General features: G+C 41.6%; 2 protein-coding genes across 2 annotated transcripts in view; both read right to left on the bottom strand.

Moving 5' to 3' along the window:
• The window catches only part of LOC144592897 (extracellular sulfatase Sulf-1-like), a 156,827-nt gene that overhangs the window by 110,034 nt on the left and 24,997 nt on the right, over positions 1 to 21,796 (bottom strand). The window contains exon 2 of the mRNA XM_078398127.1: positions 16,863 to 16,972. The gene's annotated coding sequence lies outside the window, so the exon portion shown is untranslated. The remainder of the gene's footprint in view (positions 1 to 16,862; positions 16,973 to 21,796) is intronic.
• Positions 1,659 to 4,786, bottom strand: spice1 (spindle and centriole associated protein 1). Its single transcript, XM_078398706.1, has one exon. The coding sequence runs from the start codon at positions 4,686 to 4,688 to the stop codon at positions 2,226 to 2,228; it is 2,463 nt and encodes an 820-aa protein (XP_078254832.1). The 5' UTR covers positions 4,689 to 4,786; the 3' UTR covers positions 1,659 to 2,225.

Genomic DNA, 21,796 nt, shown 5'->3' with positions numbered 1-21,796 from the left:
GAAATTATTTCTTAGGCTTGGTATTGCCAAGTGTACACGCATCCTCAGAGGTACAAAGTAATGGGCTGCTCTAAAGTCCATCATAGCTGTCATATGCACAGAGACCTTAGGCTTCTCTACAAAGAACAAAGTTATTTGATGGGAATGATTGAAGATCAAGAAGCTAAATAATTGCAAACACAAGGTATGCCTGTATTCGAAGATCCACCATTTCTCAGGAGAAACAGCTCTGCAGACACTGGAAGAGAGGTGCAGCAGAAAACCTATTATTTCAGTGCAGATCCTGGATGGATCAGTAGTAATTCACTGAGTGATGGCATGCTGAGATTCCTCAGCACTGTCAGAGCCCAACCATCCATTATCCCCAATGAATGGATAATCCTCCAGCATGAGACCATACATCTCACATCCTTCTTTCAGCATTTTAAATTATCCCTTGATAACAACCTGTTTCACTCTTCATCATTGTTAATCACCCTCCCCGTCAAACACAACTCCCAATCAAAATCTGGAGTTGCAACACTTCCCCTTTTACCTCCTTCCTGACTACTGCAGAAAATTCCATTCTCTGTAATTTTTTCAACTTAGTATTATTATGTTCACTGCTTGAGAGCTTCCTCTAGAACAGGGAGATAAACCAGAAATGGAGTCATTGGTTTCCGGGACACCTTCATTTCATATACAAGACACAGGAAACCTCATAGACATGCACAAAGTAGTATTTGGCTTAACACTCTTGGATGAAGATATCCAAACAGATCAATCAGTTTCACAGCTAGGATTATTCATAACTAATTCAGGGAATATTTGGGAGATGGATCTGATTATTAAGTTCCATAGGGAAGTGCAAATGTGTTTAAGTCCATCAGCTCGGGACAGTGTAGCTTGATCAAGATGTATCCTAGATGGGATTGGAGGGTGACATACATAATGCTACAAGAACATGAACACCAGCAGCACATGAATGAATAGAAATATTAGGTGAATCAATTGCATTTTTACAATGAAGAAACTAAGTTCAATTCTGGTCCTACCAAAACAAATATCAAATTAATTAAAATTAACTTCATTGAGATCGCTTGCACTTCTGTCTTCACTTTTTTCGTTCTCCTAATTAGTCTGAAAAAGGCTCCCGACCCAAAATGTGACCTATCCATTTTATCCAGAGATGCTGGTAGGAGGGTAAACCCAGGTAATGCCGCCACCGCTTTCAGGTAGGCTACAGGAGGCTGCCCCGGGACACAAAGATGGCCAGGTGAGGAGAGGGGTGTCGGTTCACGGGAACTGCGCCAGTACGAGCGCGTGGCCCCACCAGACTTTGAACTTCGAATAATGGCACCAAAAATGGCCTGCATGTGCAATATATGCAAAATTAATTTCACTGCAGTTGCATATGTGACAACTAAAGCCCTATTGACTTTCTCACTAAATGATTCCTGGTTCCTATTGTCATACAGGTAGATCAGAGAGCCTGATCTAAGCGAATCTCCAACAGCTTATGAGAAATGATATTGGAGACTTTTTAGGCAAATACCATAAAAGGAAGCACTCTTCATTTCTGTTTGTATTGTGAAAGTTTTATTGAAGAAATATAAATATTTTTGTAATCTAAAAATGTAATAAAATTCATGATTTTAAATAAAGAATTTACTTGTCAAACATTGATAGCCCCTTGTTTCAGGTTAGAAAAAAGAAAATATGTGATTTGCATCAAAAACACTCCAAACATCCAAGCCCAAAAGACTTGATAGTAACTTAACACATCACACATTTATTTACAGTGGAAATAAACGTGGGAAGGATATAATATGAATTTCCAATTTGTTGCCTAACATGCTCAATAATCACCCCCATTCAACTTAAAAAAAAAAAAACTGGTAAAAACAACTGCAATACGAATCATTTCTTTCCTTTACACGCCTTCATTGGTCTATATTCTGTCTCTATAGATTAATCAACAGAATTGAAAATATTGAACTATTCAGGCTCACAAATTTATATTTTATCAATTTCCATTGAAAATAATCAAGCAAAAATGTACAAACAAAAACAAAATTCTGGAATCTGTGAAAATAGAATAAGTTGGTATTTCTTATGCTGACCATTCAAAATGTGATTTCTCAGTTTCAGATTTCCAGCATCTGCAGCATTTTTCTTTCTACAAATTTGAAAACATTTCTGCTTGTTCTGCAAATATCCAAATATGATTTATGCATCTCCCATCATTATAATTGCATGGTGTGAGTAGACAGTGCAAACCAACCTTCTTCTTTCAATTTTTCTGGTTTTGTTCCTTGAGTTACAAGTGTCCTATTTCCATCAGCTTTATTCAAATAGAGTGAGGAACTAGCTGTACTAATGTGATCTATGGATCTGTTTCTATCAATTTTACTGGCAAGGGAAGGTGAGCTACCCATGGAAGAGTCCAAGCAACTGGGGAGTGGGATCAATACTTCCAATGTTTTGCTGCCAGTTCCTGTTGCTGTGCCTTCAGGTGGAATAGGAGAAATTGTTGGAGACACCGACTCAGAGGAAATCTGTCTTTGCTGTTCAATCAGGTGCAAAAGTTTGCTCCGTGCTTCAGCACTCTGATGGTTGAGGTCAGCTATCCTTTGTTCAAGATTATCAGAAGTGGTGGGAGTAACATTTTCAATTTGTGGTGCTGGGCTAGATAATTTACCTATTTTGAACTGACCAAGTTGGGCTTTGAGAGCAGAATTCTGCAACTGTAGCTCAGTAATTTGAGTTAACATTGTTTGATGTTTCAGCCAATTGTTCAAAGCATTTTGACTGCCTTCAGCTACTACATTGTTTTCCATTTTTCTCAGGTTGCATGTTGTGTCATCAACCGCTCCCGAATGCATGCATGGCAAATCAGAAACAGGTGAATTGAGACTCAAGTTCTTATGCTCACGGATGGCATCAGAAATCTTCCATTGCTGGGCAGGACCCTGACAATCTGGCATTTGATTCAGTACTGCTAATTGCTTTGCAAAGTCATTTTCTCTGTGTGGAACATCTGAAACATTCTTAAGAATCTGTGAGGAACCATTCGATTCCTTATTTTCATTGCTACACCGAGGGGACTCTTGACACAAATTAACTGTGATTTGTGATCCAGTAGCTATTTGGCTATTCCTCTGTCTTGGAGGAGAAAGCAATACGGCAGGACTAAATGAATGCTCAGGTAAACCTTGACCCCTTCTTTCATTCTCCAACTGATTCTCTTTGTACTGAACAGCTGATGGCTGCTTTTGGTACAGGCCTTTTAAAAATTCCTCTTCAACATTTGTCACAACCATTGAAAGAGCATTGCCTTGTTTCTTAGGGTTAGCACAATGATACAAACTCTCAGATTCTACTGCAATCTCATTTACTTCATGAGCAATGTTTTGTCTTGGTATATCTCTTTCAACTTCGGTAGATCTATGCAACATTTGTTTCAGGGAGTACAGCTCTTTGTCTGTTTTGATCACATATTGCTGCAGGTTAGCCTGCAGAGAAACAATTTTATCTTGTACTGTTAGAAATTCTGCTGTCAATGCATCAATCAGTGCTTGTTGATGGTCAGATTTTTCCAGAAGCTGCTGATGGGTTTCCTTCTCCTGCCACTGCCGAATTCCACATTCTTTTAGAGAGTAGGTCAATCTGCTGATCAAGTTCACTAATGAGAAAGTGAAACTAGTTACACCACGATCTTTCTCAGGCAACCAGTTGGTAACCACGCATCCAGTTTGATGTTCATATTCCCGCAGTTCCTTATCAATTTTCTCAATCATTTCTTGCAGCATCTCTAGGTTCATCGACCTGTCCTCAGTCCTCCTGGTTTCCATTCTTTTGGTAGGCACATCACAAATGTTGTCTTCTGACATGTCAAAACACCTTTGAGAGTTCCTTGAACCAGGATGGAGTACTTGTCGGATTGCCTGCATGGTTTCAAATGGAAATGTGCCTTCTAGTTCTGCACCATTTTCCGCTCTACTTTCCACTCTGGACTTCACTCTCTGGACAGCTGCAGTTGCATTTAAACTGGCGTGGGCCACTGAGGCACCTTCTGGGGTCCAGGTGGGTGATGTCCGAGGCCGGACTCTTGGGGTTTCAGGAGTTTTCGGCTCCAGTGCCTGACCATCGGCCTGATGCTGCAGTGAACACTCTGTCCCCGACTCTGAACAGCGTGAAGCTTCATTTAGGGCCTGCGGGTCCATTACCGACTCGCTGAGCAGAGACAGCTGTGTGGGCTGCTCGCTGTGATGCGTTATGAGTTGTGCGGCGGGAGGCTGCCGGCCGCCGGGGGCCACGGTCACGTTGGGGAAGCCGGCCTGGCGCCGCGGGGCGTCTCCGAACAGATCCCGCACCACGGCCAGAGCGCGGTCGGACCGAGCCAACACGTCCCGCAGTTGCCACTGTTCAAGCTGCAGCTCAGCCATGGCCGGCCGCTGCTGCTGCGCTCCTCGCCTCTGCCCGCCGCTCGCCGCCGCCTCCCTCTCCCGCAGCTCCGATTGCGCTGCTGCCCGGTGCTTGGAGATGCGGGTCAGCCGGCGCCACGCCAGCTCCCCCGGGTCGGCCCGATGGACGCTCAGGTTACTGATGGTGCTGTCCCACTCCTTCTTTGAGGCCGGCCTCCCCTTCTTGCGGCTCTTCCCGACCACCTGCGAGTGGCCCGAACGGACCGATCGGATCAACGACATCGCGTCTGCCTGAGGAAGGCCCGATAGAAGCGGGCGACGCGGACGCGCGTAACCCCCCCTCCTAGCGAGCGGGCGGTAGCGCCGCGGACACGCGCACTCACCCTCCTCTCCCAGCGAGTGGAGGCGCCGCGGACACGAGCACAGTCCCTGCTCCGAGCTCGCGGCCTGGGGCGCCGCGGACACGCGCACAGTCCCTGCTCCGAGCGCGCGCGGCCTGGGGCGACACTGAGCTCGCGGGCCGCTTCCCGCGGGCGACACTCGGACCGTTGAATAAAACCGCGCTCAGTTCAAATGCTCGCGCCAGTGGCGCGTCACGCCCGCGCCCGCCGCCTCGCGGCGCATCGACCTCACAAGAGCCGAAGGTCGGCGGTTCAAGTCCAGGCAGGTCTCAAAGATCATGACACAAAAAAATGCCCACTTGTTGGAAACAAGGATCTGCAGATGCCGGTTTACAAAAACAAAGTCACAAAGCGCTGGATTAACTCAGCGGGTCAGGTAGCATCTCTGAACATGTTTTTTCAGTTTAGTTTATTATCATTCCTTCGCTACAGTGAAAAGCTGGACATAAAATGCTGGGTTAACTCAGCAAGACAGGTAGCATCTCTGCAGAGACAGAATGGGCGAGGTTTCGTGTCGAGACTTTTCTTCGGTTCTGTGGCTGCATTACTGTATTTCCACTTTTCCAGCTGTCAATTTGCATAATACAAAGTTATTATGCAAAATGAAGATATTTTTAGAAGGGCTCAACATCCAAGGATGTACACGCCACTGGAGATAAATGGGTCTACTGTGGATAGGGTGAGCAGTTTTAAATACTTGGGAGTCCACATCAAAGAGGATCTGAGATGGGCAACGCACATTGCCGCACTGGTGGGCAAGGCAAAGCACTGCCTTTACCACCTTAGACAGCTGAGGAAATTCAGAGTGTCTCTGAGGATTCTTCATTGCTTCTACTCTGGGGCTGTCGAGAGCATCCTGTCCGGCAACATTACAGTCTGGTTTGGGAACAGCTCTGCCCAGGACAGGATGGCCCTGCAGCGGGTAGTGCGTTGGGCAGAACGTACCATGGGAACTACACTCGCCCCCCTGCAGGACCTATACATCAGGAGGTGTAGATCGAGAGCAAGCAAGATTATGAGGGACCCCTGCCACCCCAGCAACGGACTGTTCCAGATGCTACGGTCAGGCAAACGCCTCCGCTGTCACGCTGTGAAAACGGAGAGGATGAGACGGAGTTTCTTCCCACAGGCCATCAGGACTGTTAACTTTTATAACTCCAGGGACTAAATTTTGTCTTCTCTTTATTTATATGCTGTAACTATAATTCTTTTTTGTGCACAATCCGCAGGCATTGCCACTTTCATTTCACTGCACATCATGTATGTGCATGTGACAAATAAACTTGACTTGACTTGATGTTATTATTTGAGTAGTGTCATGGGGTATGTTAGATTTCGAAAATGGACCTTGATGACAATAATAACTAGAATTTACTTGGTTAAAATTCTAAGGCAATTTACAAGAAGGTTATCAAACCAAATGTAATTTAAGATGACATTGATATTGTGTGTTATTGGATAATTCTTGGATAAACGAAAGTGAAAACATTTGTCAAGAATGTTTTTGCGATCAGGTTTCGGATTATGTCGTTAAATTCTCTTGAGAGGTTTGAACTGTAACCTTTTGACTTAGGTTAGAGTGCAACAAACTAAGCCAGACAACACCACCAAAAGGCATATTTGCTGTTAAGCAAGTTTGCATTTGGAATATGCAAAGTTAGAATATAAAACTACATTATTTTTCTTCTTCAAGACAAAAAAATTGAAAGCAGTGATTTTCAATTCATCTCCCTTTTATGGAAATAATATTCAATTTATCATTTTTGCTGATTATGTTTGCAATGATCATGTAACTTTTATTTTCTCCCGACTAATCCCACTTGGTCTGTTGCTGCAAGATTGTTAAAGCAATTTGAAACAAATTGCAGCTATTTTCAAGATAGGTACAAATTTTTGTTCCAAGTGAACAGATGTACATTACCTTGTAATTCAGGAAATAAATCAATTTCCAATATTCTGCTTACAAAATACAACATACAAAACATCAAATCAACTGAAATACTTAGGTGTGAGCAGGTCAGCCACTGATGAAGGTTTACGTCACCAGATTCCTAACCTTCCTCCCCAGTCTGAAAGAATTATCTGTAGTACACTTTTTTAAAATGCTGTTTTTCTACTTGTCTCAACTTTGTCTCAAGAATGACTCAACTTCGGACAGCCAGATCTGTCTCTGTAGCCAACACTTGCTGCTTATTTAAACATGTTTTAAATGATGACTATCAATAATTATTTTAAAGCATTGAAATGCCCTTCCTGTAGTTCAAAGCAAAAGCAGATTCTGTTATGAAAAACAACATGTACATGTCCAATTAATACATTAATTGCCATAATGCCCTCTATTCAGTATTATGCAAGTGATTTTTTTTTCTTCCCCAAAGGGACTAATGATCACAATCCCTTCGGGTCAATTTGCATCATATGGAAATTTAAATCGGAAACTACTGGGTTTTTTCTGCCCATCCCCGTACACTTCTTCTGGAATGTTGTAGTTTGACTTTGGAGCACTTTCCACGAACTGCACGGTTTTATTTCCACAATGTCAATCTTGGATGGGTGGCTGAAAGCGTTGAGCCTGCATGGACATAACATCCCCACCATCCAATAACGTTCCCTCAACACAGTCTCTTTTAAAGCCTCAGTGATCTCTGAGTGCCAGATCCTCATCACTTGAGCTCAATTATTAATTTTGCTGGCGACTGATTTTTGTTTTCTCTCCTACAGATTCTGCAATTCCATGCTTGCCATCATCATGTGGTGATTCTGCTTGTTTCCACTTTGACCTCCCCCACTCTGCAAAACCCCAGAATACAGAATGACAGTTTTTGAGCCACGCATCGTTCTTCCAAACTGCAGGGCTCCAATGCCAACCTCACTGTCCCAACTCCACCATCCCCATTCCAAGGCTGGTCACAATAAAGACCCAATTGAGCTAGTAGTCACTGACCTCTTCCCCATCTGCAGTGAAAACTGGCTTCCACAAGGAGTATCGGTGCTAAAATGTACAATACCTGATCAGTTTTGCTTTAGGCTTTGGCAGACTATGGTTTTATGACAGTAAAGGCAGGCAGCTGGTCGAGGCACTGTCCATTAGGGTGCAACAGAATTTCTAAACATTATTATTTTTAAGCTGATTGGTAAATCCACAATGTCAGTACATTTAAATGAAACCCAAACACCGATTTGGTTCATGGCTCATGTTAGCAACATTTAATAAGTTTAATGGTCACACTAATTGTCATTTTAGTGCAAAATAAACATCTGAAGTGAAGCAATAAAATACAGTACATCTTTTTTTTTTAACCTTATGGCAACCAAAGATTTTAATGCAATGAAGTTTCCTTCATGAATGATAACAACCTGCAAACATTATAACTGCACATTCCTTGATTGTAATGACTTCAATTACGTCTTTCAAAGGTCAAAGGTGAAGTTTAAAGTCAAAGAAATGAATACACTTTCAAGCAAGTCATAGAGTCATAGAGTCCCACAGCACAGAAAGAGGCCCTTCGGCCCATCGTGTCCGCGCCGCCCGTTACCAAACATAGTCTAATTTTAATCCCATTTTCCCGCATTTGGACCGTAGCCCTGAATGTTGTAGCATTTCAAGTGCCCATCCAAATGCCTCTTAAACGTTGTGAGTGTTCCCGCCTCCACCACCACCCCAGGCAGTGAGTTCCAGACTCCAACCACCCTCTGGGTGAAAAAGTTCTTTCTCACATCCCCTCGAAACCTCCCTCCCCTTACCCTGTATCTATGTCCCCTCGTTGTTGAACCTTCCACCAGTGGAAGAAGTTCCCCGCCATCTACCTTATCTATGCCCCTCATGATCTTGTACACCTCGATCATGTCCCCTCTCAGCCTTCTCTGCTCCAGGGAAAACAACCCCAGTCTGCTCAGTCTCTCCTCATAGCCGTGGCCCTTCATCCCTGGCAGCATCCTGGTGAATCTCCTCTGCACCCTCTCCAAAGCTATCACATCCTTTCTATAATGTGGTGACCAGAACTGTACACAATATTCCAGCTGTGGCCTCACCAATGTTCTGTACAATTCCATCATTACCCCCCTACTTTTATATTCGATGCCCCGGCTAATGAAGGCCAGTAACCCATATGCCTTTTTGACCACCCTGTCCACCTGTCCTGCTGCCTTCAAGTAAATTGATAAATTAATTCATTCTGTAAGCCTGTGTCCTCACTAAAAAATCTTTCTTGAAACTAATGGTTGAAGTGCTATGCAGTTGAAAGATTCACTAGCACAACATTACAAAAACACAATTAAATAAGATTTGTCAATTTGCAGCTAAAAATAAATAAACATCTAAGTGAGACATTAGTTTGAGGTACAATGAACATATTGGCAACTTGTAATTAAGATTCATGCCATTGATTTGGACCAAGGTTTTATTAGGATGCCTCTTCAAAGCTCTGTGGTGCAGGTATGGATAGAGTAGGGGGATGAAGTGAGGTGTGGGAAGGAGGCAAGACATTGATGGGATTGTGAAGGAGATGGATGGGTGACTGGGGGCGGAGTGAAGAAAAGCATGGAAAGGAAACCAAGTTCGTTTTGGGGAGAAGAGGAGGATGGATCTCTGCTCATTGTGGCCCACAAGTCAGTCACTTGTCTCTCCCAAGCAGCAATCCTTATCTGCCAGATTTTTTTACAGGACAAAACCAGTCCACATCCGATTGAATCTAAAATGGAACTAAATGTGAGGTACAGAGTTTTATTAAGATATGTAAATACTCAATTCACTAAAATGGAAGCTGGCAGGCTTAAGGTAGGTTGGGTTCATATGTGAGATTTAAAAGATTTTATACATCTGTTCTGACCCAAAGCCAGTTCTGTTTTGGATTAATATTCAAGAGATAACTTTTATATAAACATAGTTACACCATGAGAGGGAACCCAAGAATTAACTTATCTGATTGATCATACTGCCAAATGAGAATTGTGAGTATTGTGGAGAGAGATATCTTACCAAAGTACATTGTGGTTCAAAATTTGATTAACAATCTAAAATTCTGTTAAGTAAATAAAATTGACCTTCCATATTATATTTATTGGAGCAGCTTACTTCCTTTTTTTTCTTGAAAGTCTTATTTTTCTTAGAGAATTTCTGAAGGAAAGTGGAATTGGCAGAGATTAAGAACATGTTTTTTTGGCTAGAAATGTCATTCAGGATACAGTTTATTGAATTCAGCCCAGTGTTACCAACATTCACAATTGTTCATTAATATTGCAATTTTTCTAGTTTATACATTTTACAGAAGTAGTAAGAAATGAAAGAGTATTGCTTACTTGCTACCTTCGATACTAATGCATGGTATGCAATTAGATTGTATTGAACTCAACAATACAATTCAACTCTCAAGCAGGAGGTACGGAAAAAAAATTAATGCATTTATAATGTTGATGGTGGGAAAAAAATCCATACTGTTTATTTTTCTGTGTCAAAGAGTCATATGGTGTGGAAACAGGCCCTTTGGTCCAATTCGCCCACACTGGCCAACAATGTCCCAGGTACACTTGTCCCACTTGTCTGCACTTGGTCCATATCCCCCCAAACCTGTCCTATCCATGTACCTGTCTAACTGTTTCTTAAACGATGGGATAGTCCCAGCCTCAACTACCTCATCTGGCAGCTTGTTCCATACATCCAACACCCTTTGTGTGAAAAAGCTACCCCTCAGATTCCTATTAAATCTTTTCTCCTTCACCTTGAACCTATGTCCTCTGGTCCTCGATTCCCCTACTCTGGACAAAAGATTCTGCGCATCTACCCGATCTATTCCTCTCATGATCTTATACACCTCTATAAGATCACCCCTTACCCTCCTGCGCTCAATGGAATAGAGACCCAGCCTACTCAACCTCTCTCTCTAGCTCACACCCTCTAGTCCTGGCAACATCCTCGTAAATCTTTTCTGAACTCTTTCAAGCTTGACGATATCTTTCCTATAACATGGTGCCCAGAACTGAACACAATATTCTAAATGCGGTCTCACCAACGTCTCATACAACTTCAACGTGACCTCCCAACTTCTATACTCAATACTCTAACTAACTTTGAGGTGTGATTAGATTATAACTAAATAAACTCTACAGCATTAAAACTCAACAAGGGCAGGAAACTCACTAAATCTGTCTGCAATTACTTAGCCCCATCCCTCCTGAGGGCAACAATCAATATTTTAATAGTTAAGGCCAGTATGTCCCAATCCTGGCCATACATCTCTAATAACTCAGGATCATGTTCAGCGACAGATGCATGAACTAAATCTAAGAATACGTACAACATGTTCCTAAACTTATAAATAAGCCTTCCTGCTGATTACGTAGTGTTCACATTTTGCTGTATGACGATATACCACTAAAAGTAGGGAAACAATAAAATTATAAATGTTTAATCAGGAATAAAATAATGCACTTTTTTTTACAGGTAGCCATATTCATGCCAATTTACATTGAGAAGGGATTTTTCAATTTTCAATAAAACTAAATGCTTATTATGGTTTAGTGTCTTTACCTCTCTGTTGCCTTACATATATTTTAGAGGCTATATCCAGTCAATCTTTACAGTGTCTGAATTTGCTTAGTTAAGTCTTTAATGCATGTTCTAAAATTTCAAAGCCTGTCTGGTGTTTTTTCGTGGTAGAGATAATTAATTCCTTGCTGTTCTGTGAATATAGAAACTTCTCGTTCTCTTAGTCCTAAATATGAGCACTTGGTCCTCTAAACTGCTCATTAAATCCATCAATCTCCCAGCATTTACGATACACATTCTCAAAGTACTGGAACTCAATTTTACATCAAAGGACAGTGCACTCATCCCAGGAATTAATTTAGTGAATCTATACTGCACTGAATCTAAAGCTACTATACACTTCTTTAATGCAGAAACAAAACGCTGCACACAGTACACATCACGATCCTTCAATATAATCAACGTTTACTGGTTTCTCACCATTTAACAAGTTTTCTAATTTCATTAAAGTGAATCTTACTTTTTTCCCACACTTTTACTCTATTTTCTCCTTACTTAGCCACTCTACTTGTGTACATGCTTTTGAAAATTATTTTTAATCTTTTCAAAATTCATGGTTCTCCCTTGCTCTTTATGATTAGCAAACTTGGAAACATTACCGACATATCTCATTTTTTTTCATTTCTGATGAATAGTAAATGATCTGAAATGCTAATTCTGTTTCTCTCCACAGATGCTGTGTAACTTGCTGAATACTTTCAGGGAGTTATGCAGTTAGAATTAGGATTTGAGTTTAGGAGCAGGGAGGTTCTGCTGCAGTTGTACAGGGCCTTGGTGAGACCGCACCTGGAGTACTGTGTGCAGTTTTGGTCTCCTAACCTGAGGAAAGACGTTCTTGCCTTAGAGGGAGTACAGAGAAGGTTCACCAGATTGATCCCTGGGATGGCGGCACTTTCATATGAAGAAAGACTGGATAGACTGGGCTTGTACTCGCTGGAATTTAGAAGACTGAGGAGGGATCTTATAGAAACATATCAAATTCTTAAGGGGTTGGAGAGGCTAGATGCGGGAAGATTGTTCCCGATGTTGGGGGAGTCCAGAACCAGGGGTCACAGCTTAAGGATAAGGGGGAAGTCTTTTAGGACCGAGATGAGAAAACATTTCTCCACACAGAGAGTGGTGAGTCTGTGGAATTCTCTGCCACAGAAGGTAGTTGAGGCCAGTTCATTGGCTATATTTAAGAGGGAGTTAGATGTGGCCCTTTTTGCTAAAGGGATCAGGGGGTATGGAGAGAAGGCAGGTACAGGCTACTGAGCTGAATGATCAGCCATGATCATATTGAATGGCGGTGCAGGCTCGAAGGGCCGAATGGCCTACTCCTGCACCTATTTTCTATGTTTCTATGAACCCAAGATCCCACTGTTCATCAATGCATTTCAGGGTCCTATCATCAATTATATACTTTCCCCTTACATTTCACCTCCCTAAGCGCAACACATCACACCTGTCAAGATTAACTCCATCTGCCATTTTCTATCCATTTACAACTTTATCTGTGATTATATCCTGTATTATTCTGCTGTATCATTGACAGCCTTCTTCACTGTCCACAACTCCCCTCATTTTTGTGTCATCTGCAAACTTACTAACCAACTCATCTGCATTTTTGTCCTAAGTCATTGATATATATCACAATCAGTCCTAGCACTGATCCCTGTGGAATACCACTGGCCACAGATTTGCAGCCAAAGTAAAACCCTTCCACTGCACCTTGTATCTTGTATGGGTAAGCAAATTTTGAATCCAAACTGCGTCACCATGGATCTCTTGCATCCTAATCTTCTGGAATAACCTATCATTATGGGTCTTGTCAAATGCTTTACCAAAGTCCACGTATACAAAACCCACCATTCCTTTATAAATTCGAGTAAATCGTATCCCTAACAATCTGCTCCAATAACTTCTCTATCACTGAAGTGAAACTGGCCTATAATTTCCTGCACGGTCACCATTTCTCTTAAACAGGAAATGCATTGGTTCCTCTCCAGTCCTCCAGGACCTGGCCATCATGGACAACATGGGCTGAAGAGCTTGTTTCCATGTGGCACAGCTCTATAAATCTATCTTCACACCTGCGACTGATGAGCACACAAAGATCTTCGTCAAGGCCCCAGCAACCTCCTTATTTGCCTCACTGTCTCACTGTCCTCTCCCTTGGAAAATACCCATGCAAATACCCATACCTTGCCTACATCCTGATTCTGAGCATAATTTCCTTCCTTTATTCTTGATGTTCCTCCTTGTCCCTTGCTACCCTCTTTTTAAGGCATTTATGAAATGCCTTGGGATTCTCATTAATCCTACTTTCCATCCTTTTTGGTCATCCTAATGCCATTCTTACTTTTTTTAAATTAGGTCCACATAACAAAAATCTTAAATGTCGCATTTTGAGTACTAAGACTGATTGTTTTTGTTTAAATCATGCACATTGACAGAGTTATTTTATTCACCTAGAGCATTGTCCTGAAAATTAGCCAAGGGGCAAGAAAGACAATGTCACGACTGGCAATCCTATCCCTCTGAGAGGAGCAATACACAATAGCTTTGTACAAAATGCATGCTTTACACATTTAGATGTTGGCAAATCTACTTTTTTCGTTACTCTGCACAATGGATTTCAACCTTGTAACAAGTTGTCATGGCATACAAAGCCCATGCTTCTAAGTTTACCTTTTTCACAATATATTTGAACCAATGTTCTGAATATGTTTGACTCTTTACATGGGCACGCATTGCTTCCCAGCAAGATAATGCTGGGAAACAATGCCACTTAAGATTCCACCTAATAATGCCAGAATCTATTTTCTTATCATTTGTGTTTGCAGATAGTGATTTCCACCAGTCAGCTTGAATGAGATTGAGGGAAGTGCTGACTCTTTTTTCCCCTCAAAGCTCCAGATGCCTGAACCAGCTGATACTTGCTGCCGTCAAGAGTACTGATCTGAGATAATGCTCCTAGTGTCAGTCTGGATGTGAAATTCCAAAAAAGGTTTTCACTTCAAACAGCAATAGTTATATACAATGCAAGTCAGATCCTGAGGTACTCATGGCAGAAATAATAGTAGATATTAACTTCTATTCAGAAAATAAACCCTTTATTTTTCTTTACTTTGGCGTGTTACCAACTTTACTTAGCAATAATCTTTGACCAGGGCACAACCATTTTTCCTTTATCCCTTCACAGTTTGCTTATTTAATGTTCTTGTATCTGCATGTAACCTTCCTGAATCGGAAACAGAATACAATGACCTAAGATTTGGTTATTTCCCCCAAAATCAAGTAAGTTCCTAATGAAGGCAGTGGCAGGATCACTGGGGAAATGCTTGCGGTCTGGAAACATATTACTTGTCATTAGGACATATAGAGGGAACAGCAAGAATGGGTGGCCACATCGAGCTGGATTTGGGACGGGTAGGAGAAGCAGCTATTTGTAGTTTAATCCTGTTCCAAAAATGGATGAATAAACTATAAACTTAGCTTTTGGATGACAGGTTTAGTCTAGTTTAGAAACACGTAAAATGTAGAGTTGTTTCTCTTTCCACAGATCCTGCCTGACCTGCTGAGTCTTTTTTAGTTTAGTTTAGCACTTTTTAATTTAGCTCAGAGATGCAGCGTGGAAACAGGTCCTTCTGCCCAATGAGTCCATGCCGACCACCAATCACCCTAGTTCTATGCTATCCCATTGTTTCATCCACTGCTTATAAGGGCTAATTTTACAGTGGTCAATTAACCTAAAAACAATCCGATTTTGCGATGCGAGAGGAAACTGATCACCTGGACACTGGAAAAAGTGCAAATTCCACGTAGACTGCATCGAACCTAGGTCCCTGGAGATGTGAGACAGCAGTTATGCCACAGTGCTGCCTTCATGTGTACTGGGAGTTGGGGGTGGGGGGTGGGGGTGTTCAAAAAAATCTTAGTATGGTTGCTCTACAGTGGTATAATTAACTATGCAATTGAAAACTGCAATTATTTTGATCCAATTTGGCATAAGGGCCTGGAAAAGGATAAGGGCTCTGACTGAGATTTGCAATGTACCTCGTATCATTTTCTAGCATACACCCTGGATGCATTCACCCTGGATGAACACATTCTTAACTAATATGCTTGTTGGTGCTCGTTGGCAGAGAATGTGAAGATATTGGCTGCCTGCCTTTTCAACTTGGTGAATCCAGTTTGCTGGTCAATGTATTTTACTTTTGCACTCATTTATAAGAGCTTAGGTCACTTCATTCTGCATCAGACCAAGATTTATTTTCCTATTTGTTGTAGTCACTATGAAAATGGGTTGCCAATGGTCACATCCTATTCGAAAATGTTCTTATATGTATACACTTGCAGAATTATTGACCCTGTTAATATTTTTGTCTTGCCCTCTTCTACACTATATAGTAAATGCTTTAGGTTTATCACTATTTACGTTAAATTTCCATAGGGTTCACTGATTATTCTGAAACCACCAACTGTACGGGAAACTAAACCAAAGTTAATGATTATATTTCAAATAATAGCAGTTACAAATAAAATATAACCTAGAAGGAGTAATTCTCATTCTTCCACTTTGCGATTTATAACTTTGTATTTTATATGGAGGCAGACTGCTGGAGGACACAATTTTAACAGGGGTTCTAGAGCAGAGAAATTTGGGGGTGTCAATGCATAGTTTGATGAAAGTGGCAAGAAAATGTTGAGAAAATTGGTTAATTAATAGCAAATGAGATCTTGAGCATTATAAGTAGACCCAAAATGCACAAGAACAAGTAATTTGTGATAAACCTTTTGTAAAACACTGGGTTGATCACAACTGGAGTGCAACTTGTGTCCAGTTTGGGATTTCCGTTCTGGAAAGGTTTTTTTTAAAGTTTGGATAGAGTGCAGCATAAATTTATCAAAATGATGCATGAAATATGATCAAATGAAATTAATAGGAAATGTTTTGCGGAATATCATCCAAACACAGGCCAATGAGATTAGGTTAGGTGAGACATCTTAGTTGGCATGGACAATCTGGGCTGAAGGGTCTGCTACCATGCTGTAAGCCTCTACCTGCAATTGCAGAGGAGGTTGTGAGGAGATCTAATAGAGGTCCTTAAAATCAAGTCAATTTTAGGCAGTGTAAATGGAGGTATCAAGAATGAAGTGAGGTAGAATGAAAGTGATTCGCGAAAGAATCAGAAGAGGCACTACTTTTTTTTCCTACTCAGTGAATGGCTGAGGTCCCGGATACATTGTCAGGGATACAATAGGAGGCACAATCAATTGTGACATTCAAAAGCAGCTGACTAAGTATCTGAAAGGAAATGATTTGCAAAGCTAGAGACTGAGGATAAGGGAGTAGTTTTATCTTGCATGAAGCTTGTGATGACTGAACTGGCCTCCTTCTGTGCTGTAATTACTCTGATACCTTTCCACAATATTTAAAAGTACAATCATTCTTTGCAGTTTTCTATGAAAGGTTATGACTGCATGATTATTTATTTGTCCTGGGTGAAGTTGGTTTCTGTTCCATACCTTGATTCCAAGTATTCTTCCAGGTCTTTTAGGCCTAGGACATGTCAGTGGGTGATCAATGTTGAAGGACTCAGGCTTCCATTAAATATGACAATCTCCAATGAGAGAATCTGTAAAGGCAAATAAACAACACATTAAGAAACACGGGATTTTCATTAGAGTGTAATAAAGGAATATTGCAAGCAGATGTTTGCCTTTTGGAAAATGATATGGTTTCATGTGAAAAGCGGCAGTGAAGACTCCAACAACAGGGAACAGGCTGGAGATACGAAGCAACAAAAATTAGGATTTGATCAGACAAAGTTAATTTTTATGCAATTTGGGGGGAAATATTTGGATAAGGTCCCATTAAAAAGAAAACAAGCTCTGACTGAGCAGTAGTAAATTCTGTCCCATTTTATGAGTTGCAATGTGACTGACATGGCTTTCTTCTCAGTTTGTGGTATCCGCAATGCAAAGGAAGTGTCAGATAAAAACATATTTTAAAAACTTGTTTGTTTTTGTGTTTTGATTTTTATGATTTTTCTGATGACCTGCATCGCACAGTGAATGCTTTCTGTCCTAAATGCCTGTTTTTATTTTGGCAGCCTTTGGTAGCAGAATGTGTCGATAGGAATAGTGTGCTACAACTGGGTATTGATTTTCTCCACCAGAGACAAAGCATTAATGGCAGGAAACATAAAACAGGCGCTGCTGAGAATGCCACAGGTTGCATGCTGTTATTGCTCAGACCTAGGGATACACTAAAGTCTCAGTTCTGGTGTCTTTATAGATCATCCTGGACCAAAATATTTGCATGCAAAAACATGTTTTCTTTTCCATATGTTAAGTTTGTGCATTTGCTTTTCATGTGTAGTTTGTACTGTGCAAACTACACATAACTCATAATTAGAGTCATACAGCATAGAAACAGGCCCTTCGGCACAACTTGTCCATGCTGACCCAGATAGCCCATTTAAGTTAGTCCCATTTGCCCATATCCTACTCAACCTTTCCTATCCACATACCAAGTGTCTTTTAAAAGTTGTTATTGTACCTGCCTCAACTACCTCCTCTGGAAACTTGTTCCATATACCCACAACCCTCTCAGTGAAAAAGTTGCTTCACATATTCCTATTAAATCTTTCCCCTCTCACCTGAAACCTATGCCCTCAAGTTCTTGATTCCCCTACCCTGGGAAAAAGACTCCGTGCATTCACTCTACCTATTCACTTCATGATCATCCCTCAGCCTCCTGCACACCATGGAATCAAGTCAGAACCTGCCTAATCTCTCCCTAAGCTCAGGCCCTCCAGTCCAGGCAACATCCTTGTATATCTCTGCACTTTTTCCAGTTTAATGGCATCTTTCCTGTGGCAGGGTAACCAAAACTGAATACAATGCACCAAATGCAGCCTTTCCAACATCTTGAACAATGGTAGCATAATGTCCCAACTGCTATACTCAGTCCCCTGACTGATCAAGGCCAACATGCCAAAAGTCTTCTTCGCCACTTATCTACCTATGATGCCACTTTCAGGGAACTACTCCTGGATCATTCTGTTCTACATTACTCAGCAAACACTATGAAAGTCCGTCCCTGGTTTGGCTCAATTAAACTTCATTAGTCATTCCGCTGTCCACGCCCAGCTGATCAAGATCACGCTGTAATTCTTGATAACCATCTTCACTGTCCATGATATCACCTATTTAATGTCATCTACAAACTAACTAATCATGCCTTGAACATTCTCCAAATTATCGATAGAGATGACAAACAGCAGTGGGCCCAGCACAGATCCGTGAGGCATATCACTAGTCAAATGCCTCCAGTCCAAATAATAGACCTTGCAACACCACACTTGCCATGAAGCCATTTAGCAAGTTCTCCCTAGGTCCCATTCTGAGTATCAAAAGTATTTCAGTTAGAAATCATTTTTGTAACAATAAGGTTCATGATTCTAATATTCTAAGTGAGTAGACAAGCTGTTTTATGATATTGCAAAGGCTAATCACAAAGTAAATATGAAGTGCACTATAAGTCAATTGTGTAAGACAATTCATTGACAACACACTTGCAGAGGTTGAGGAGACATGTTCTCAGTGTGCATTGGAGCCATTCCCCAACACAACAGGGAGATGTGTTTTTGTCTTTGTGCTGGGCAGTCTCACAGAGTGACTGATGTTAGGCTTGGAGCTTCTGTTACTTGAAATTGCTGTTGCTGGGCATTTCCAGGCAACTTGAGTGTGAAGAGGGCTTTGATTTGAGATTACATTACTGTTACATTGCTTACAGTATCCCTGTGTGGCTAGAAGAGGCAGTGTTCAAGAAGATGGAGAGGTGGGGGAGGCAATGTACAGTCTGATTGTCTGTGTTCAGGGCAGCCAATTTTACATTTGCCTCTTAAAACAGGTGATCATTTCATTGAACATTTACGCTCAGTCCACCTTGGTCTATGCGATCTCCCAGTTACCAGACATTTTAACTCCCATTTCCATACTGACCTTTCTGCCCTGGGCCTCCTCCACTGTCAGAGTGAGGCCACATGCAAATTGGAGGAACAGCACCTATTTTGCTTGGGCAGCTTACAAACCCTGCAATATGAACATTGTTTTCTCTCATTTCATGTAACTCCTGCATTCCCTCGTCTCTCTCTCCCCCTCCTCCACCCTAGTCATCCTACCAGTTTCACTGTTCGCATCCTTGTATCCTTCTCGTTATCACACCTCCCCAGCCAACAATGGGCCATTATGGGTTCCACCCTTCCTGAGGACATCTGTTGCCGGCCCAGATTTGTTCTGGCCTTTTCTCGCCTCCAGTTTATTCCCCCCCAACTCTACTTTCAGTCTGAAGAAGGGTTCCAACCTGAAACATCACCTATTCTTTTTCTCCAGACATCCTGCCTGACGCGCAGGGTTACTCCAGCATTTTGTGTCTATCTTTAAGACACCCTGATTGGCACAAATAAAGAGAGTGCTTAACACCCAAGTCAGGTCTGGCTCTGTCAACCCCTTTTTCAATCACAGGTGCCTTCATCCTAACATATTGGATTCTTAAGTTTTCATTTAGTACCTAAGAATTGGATGCACCAAGTTTCTAGGATGGTACATTTCAATCAGTATGTGTGTACATATAACTCTAGAAGATGCACACTTTCTGAAGGGGCGGATGTAGGCGGAAGTTTGAAGATATCGTAAGGCCTAGACGGGCGATTTTATGGTTAATTACATTCACTCTGTAGAAATATGTGGCAGTTTGGAATTTCTAAGTTGCACATAATTCTTTTTAGATCTTGGACCGGAGAATAAACAGATACCACCAGCAATGAAAAAATCCAGGTGCTTAGATGCTAATGTGACCGACAGTCATTGATCACTTACACCTGGGGCACAAATGAGCTGCGGTTCTTTGACTGCTGTAATTCACAGTCACTGAGGAGATAACCTGCTTATCTGATCATGTCAAGCCATGTTGCTGCAAATGTCGGTGATTTAAATTGCAGACTGCTCTGTCATTCTTTTTGGGGGGGTTTTAAATGTCCTGATTGTTACTTCATCCCACTCTGGGTAAGTTTCTGAAGCAGACACAGAGTTAAAATTGCATTGTACCATATTAATAACATATTAGTTAACATATTTGAAATATTTTTTTAACAGGTATATATTACCAAAACCATTATTTATTGCCTTTGGGCAATTCAATAATAATATAATTGCTTAGCAATTTCAAATGACTGTATCGTCCCATTTAATATTACAGTCAAGGTTCTGTCACAGGGAAGGTCAACAACCTTGTGCCGATCAGAGGTACATTCCTCAAGAGTTCATAAAGCTTACTGATAATGAGAAGCAGTCTTTAAACATGTTGAGCAGAACTACTCTAATCAAACTTTCATGATAGTTGATAAGCAGAACAATGGGTCTTTTGAGATACAAAGATAAGGTGTTCACATTACTCTTTCTCTGACAATTGTTTTTCATGTTATGTTGTCATAGATTATTGGAATGAAGTTCTTGAATGCCTGTGGCCCGAGAAGCAACATACCGATCAGAGGTGGTGTCATTTAGTAAAATATAATTGAATGCACAGGTCCTCCTCAGGTTACAACTGAGAACTATTTGTAACCCAAATTGTTTGTAAGTCAAACATGAACGAGAAAGTTGTAGACAAGAGATTACAGATGCTAGAATCGTGAACCAAAAAAACTACTGTAGTTACTCAATGGGTCAGGCAGCAACTGAGAAGGGCAATGGATTGACATCGCTTCGGGTCAGGATCCTTCTTCAAGATTAGAGATGGTAACAGCTGGCAAATGATAGGTGGGTCTAGGCAAGAAGGTGTTGAATCGCATATCGAGGATTGGGAGAAGAGTGGAGATGATCATAAAGACCGTATCACAAAATGCTAGAGTAACTCAGCGGGTCAGGCAGCATCTCTGGAGAGAAGGAATAGGTGACGTTTCGGGTCGAGACCCTGCTTCAGACTGAAGAAGGGTCTCGACCCGAAACGTCACCCATTCCTTCTCTCCAGAGATGCTGCCTGACCCGCTGAGTTACTCCAGCATTTTGTGATACCTTTGATTTGCACCAGCATCTGCAGTTATTTTCCTACACATCATAAAGATGGTAAGGAAGACTGAGGGCTGCAGATAGTTGAATCTGATAAGGAAGTATGGCGAGGAGTGAAATGTAGAACCAGAGGGAGGGGTGGTGGGGATGGGGTGTAATAAATAGGAGATCTAGAGGGATTAGGCGCAGATGAGGAGCAGATGGAGGAGGGGAAAGAAACTGGGTGGCATGGGGGTGAGGACTAGAAAAAAAGAACAAAAGCTTGTGTAGGAGAGGATCAGCCGTGATGTTATAGCGAGCAGGCATGGGCAGAGCTGTCATCAGCTGGCCTCACTGAGTGAGTGGGTGACTGCTCACTCCTCCCAACTCTGTTCATCCTGATGTAG

The sequence above is a fragment of the Rhinoraja longicauda genome, chromosome 4, assembly GCF_053455715.1.
Source record: "Rhinoraja longicauda isolate Sanriku21f chromosome 4, sRhiLon1.1, whole genome shotgun sequence".
NCBI lineage: Eukaryota > Metazoa > Chordata > Chondrichthyes > Rajiformes > Arhynchobatidae > Rhinoraja > Rhinoraja longicauda.
Note: the sequence above shows the minus strand (reverse complement) of the source record. Positions and strands in the feature narration are given on the sequence as shown.

Coding starts and splice junctions, on each gene's coding strand:
- spice1 (XM_078398706.1), bottom strand. CDS start 4,688: ATGTCGTTGATCCGATCGGTCCGTTCGGGCCACTCGCAGGTGGTCGGG.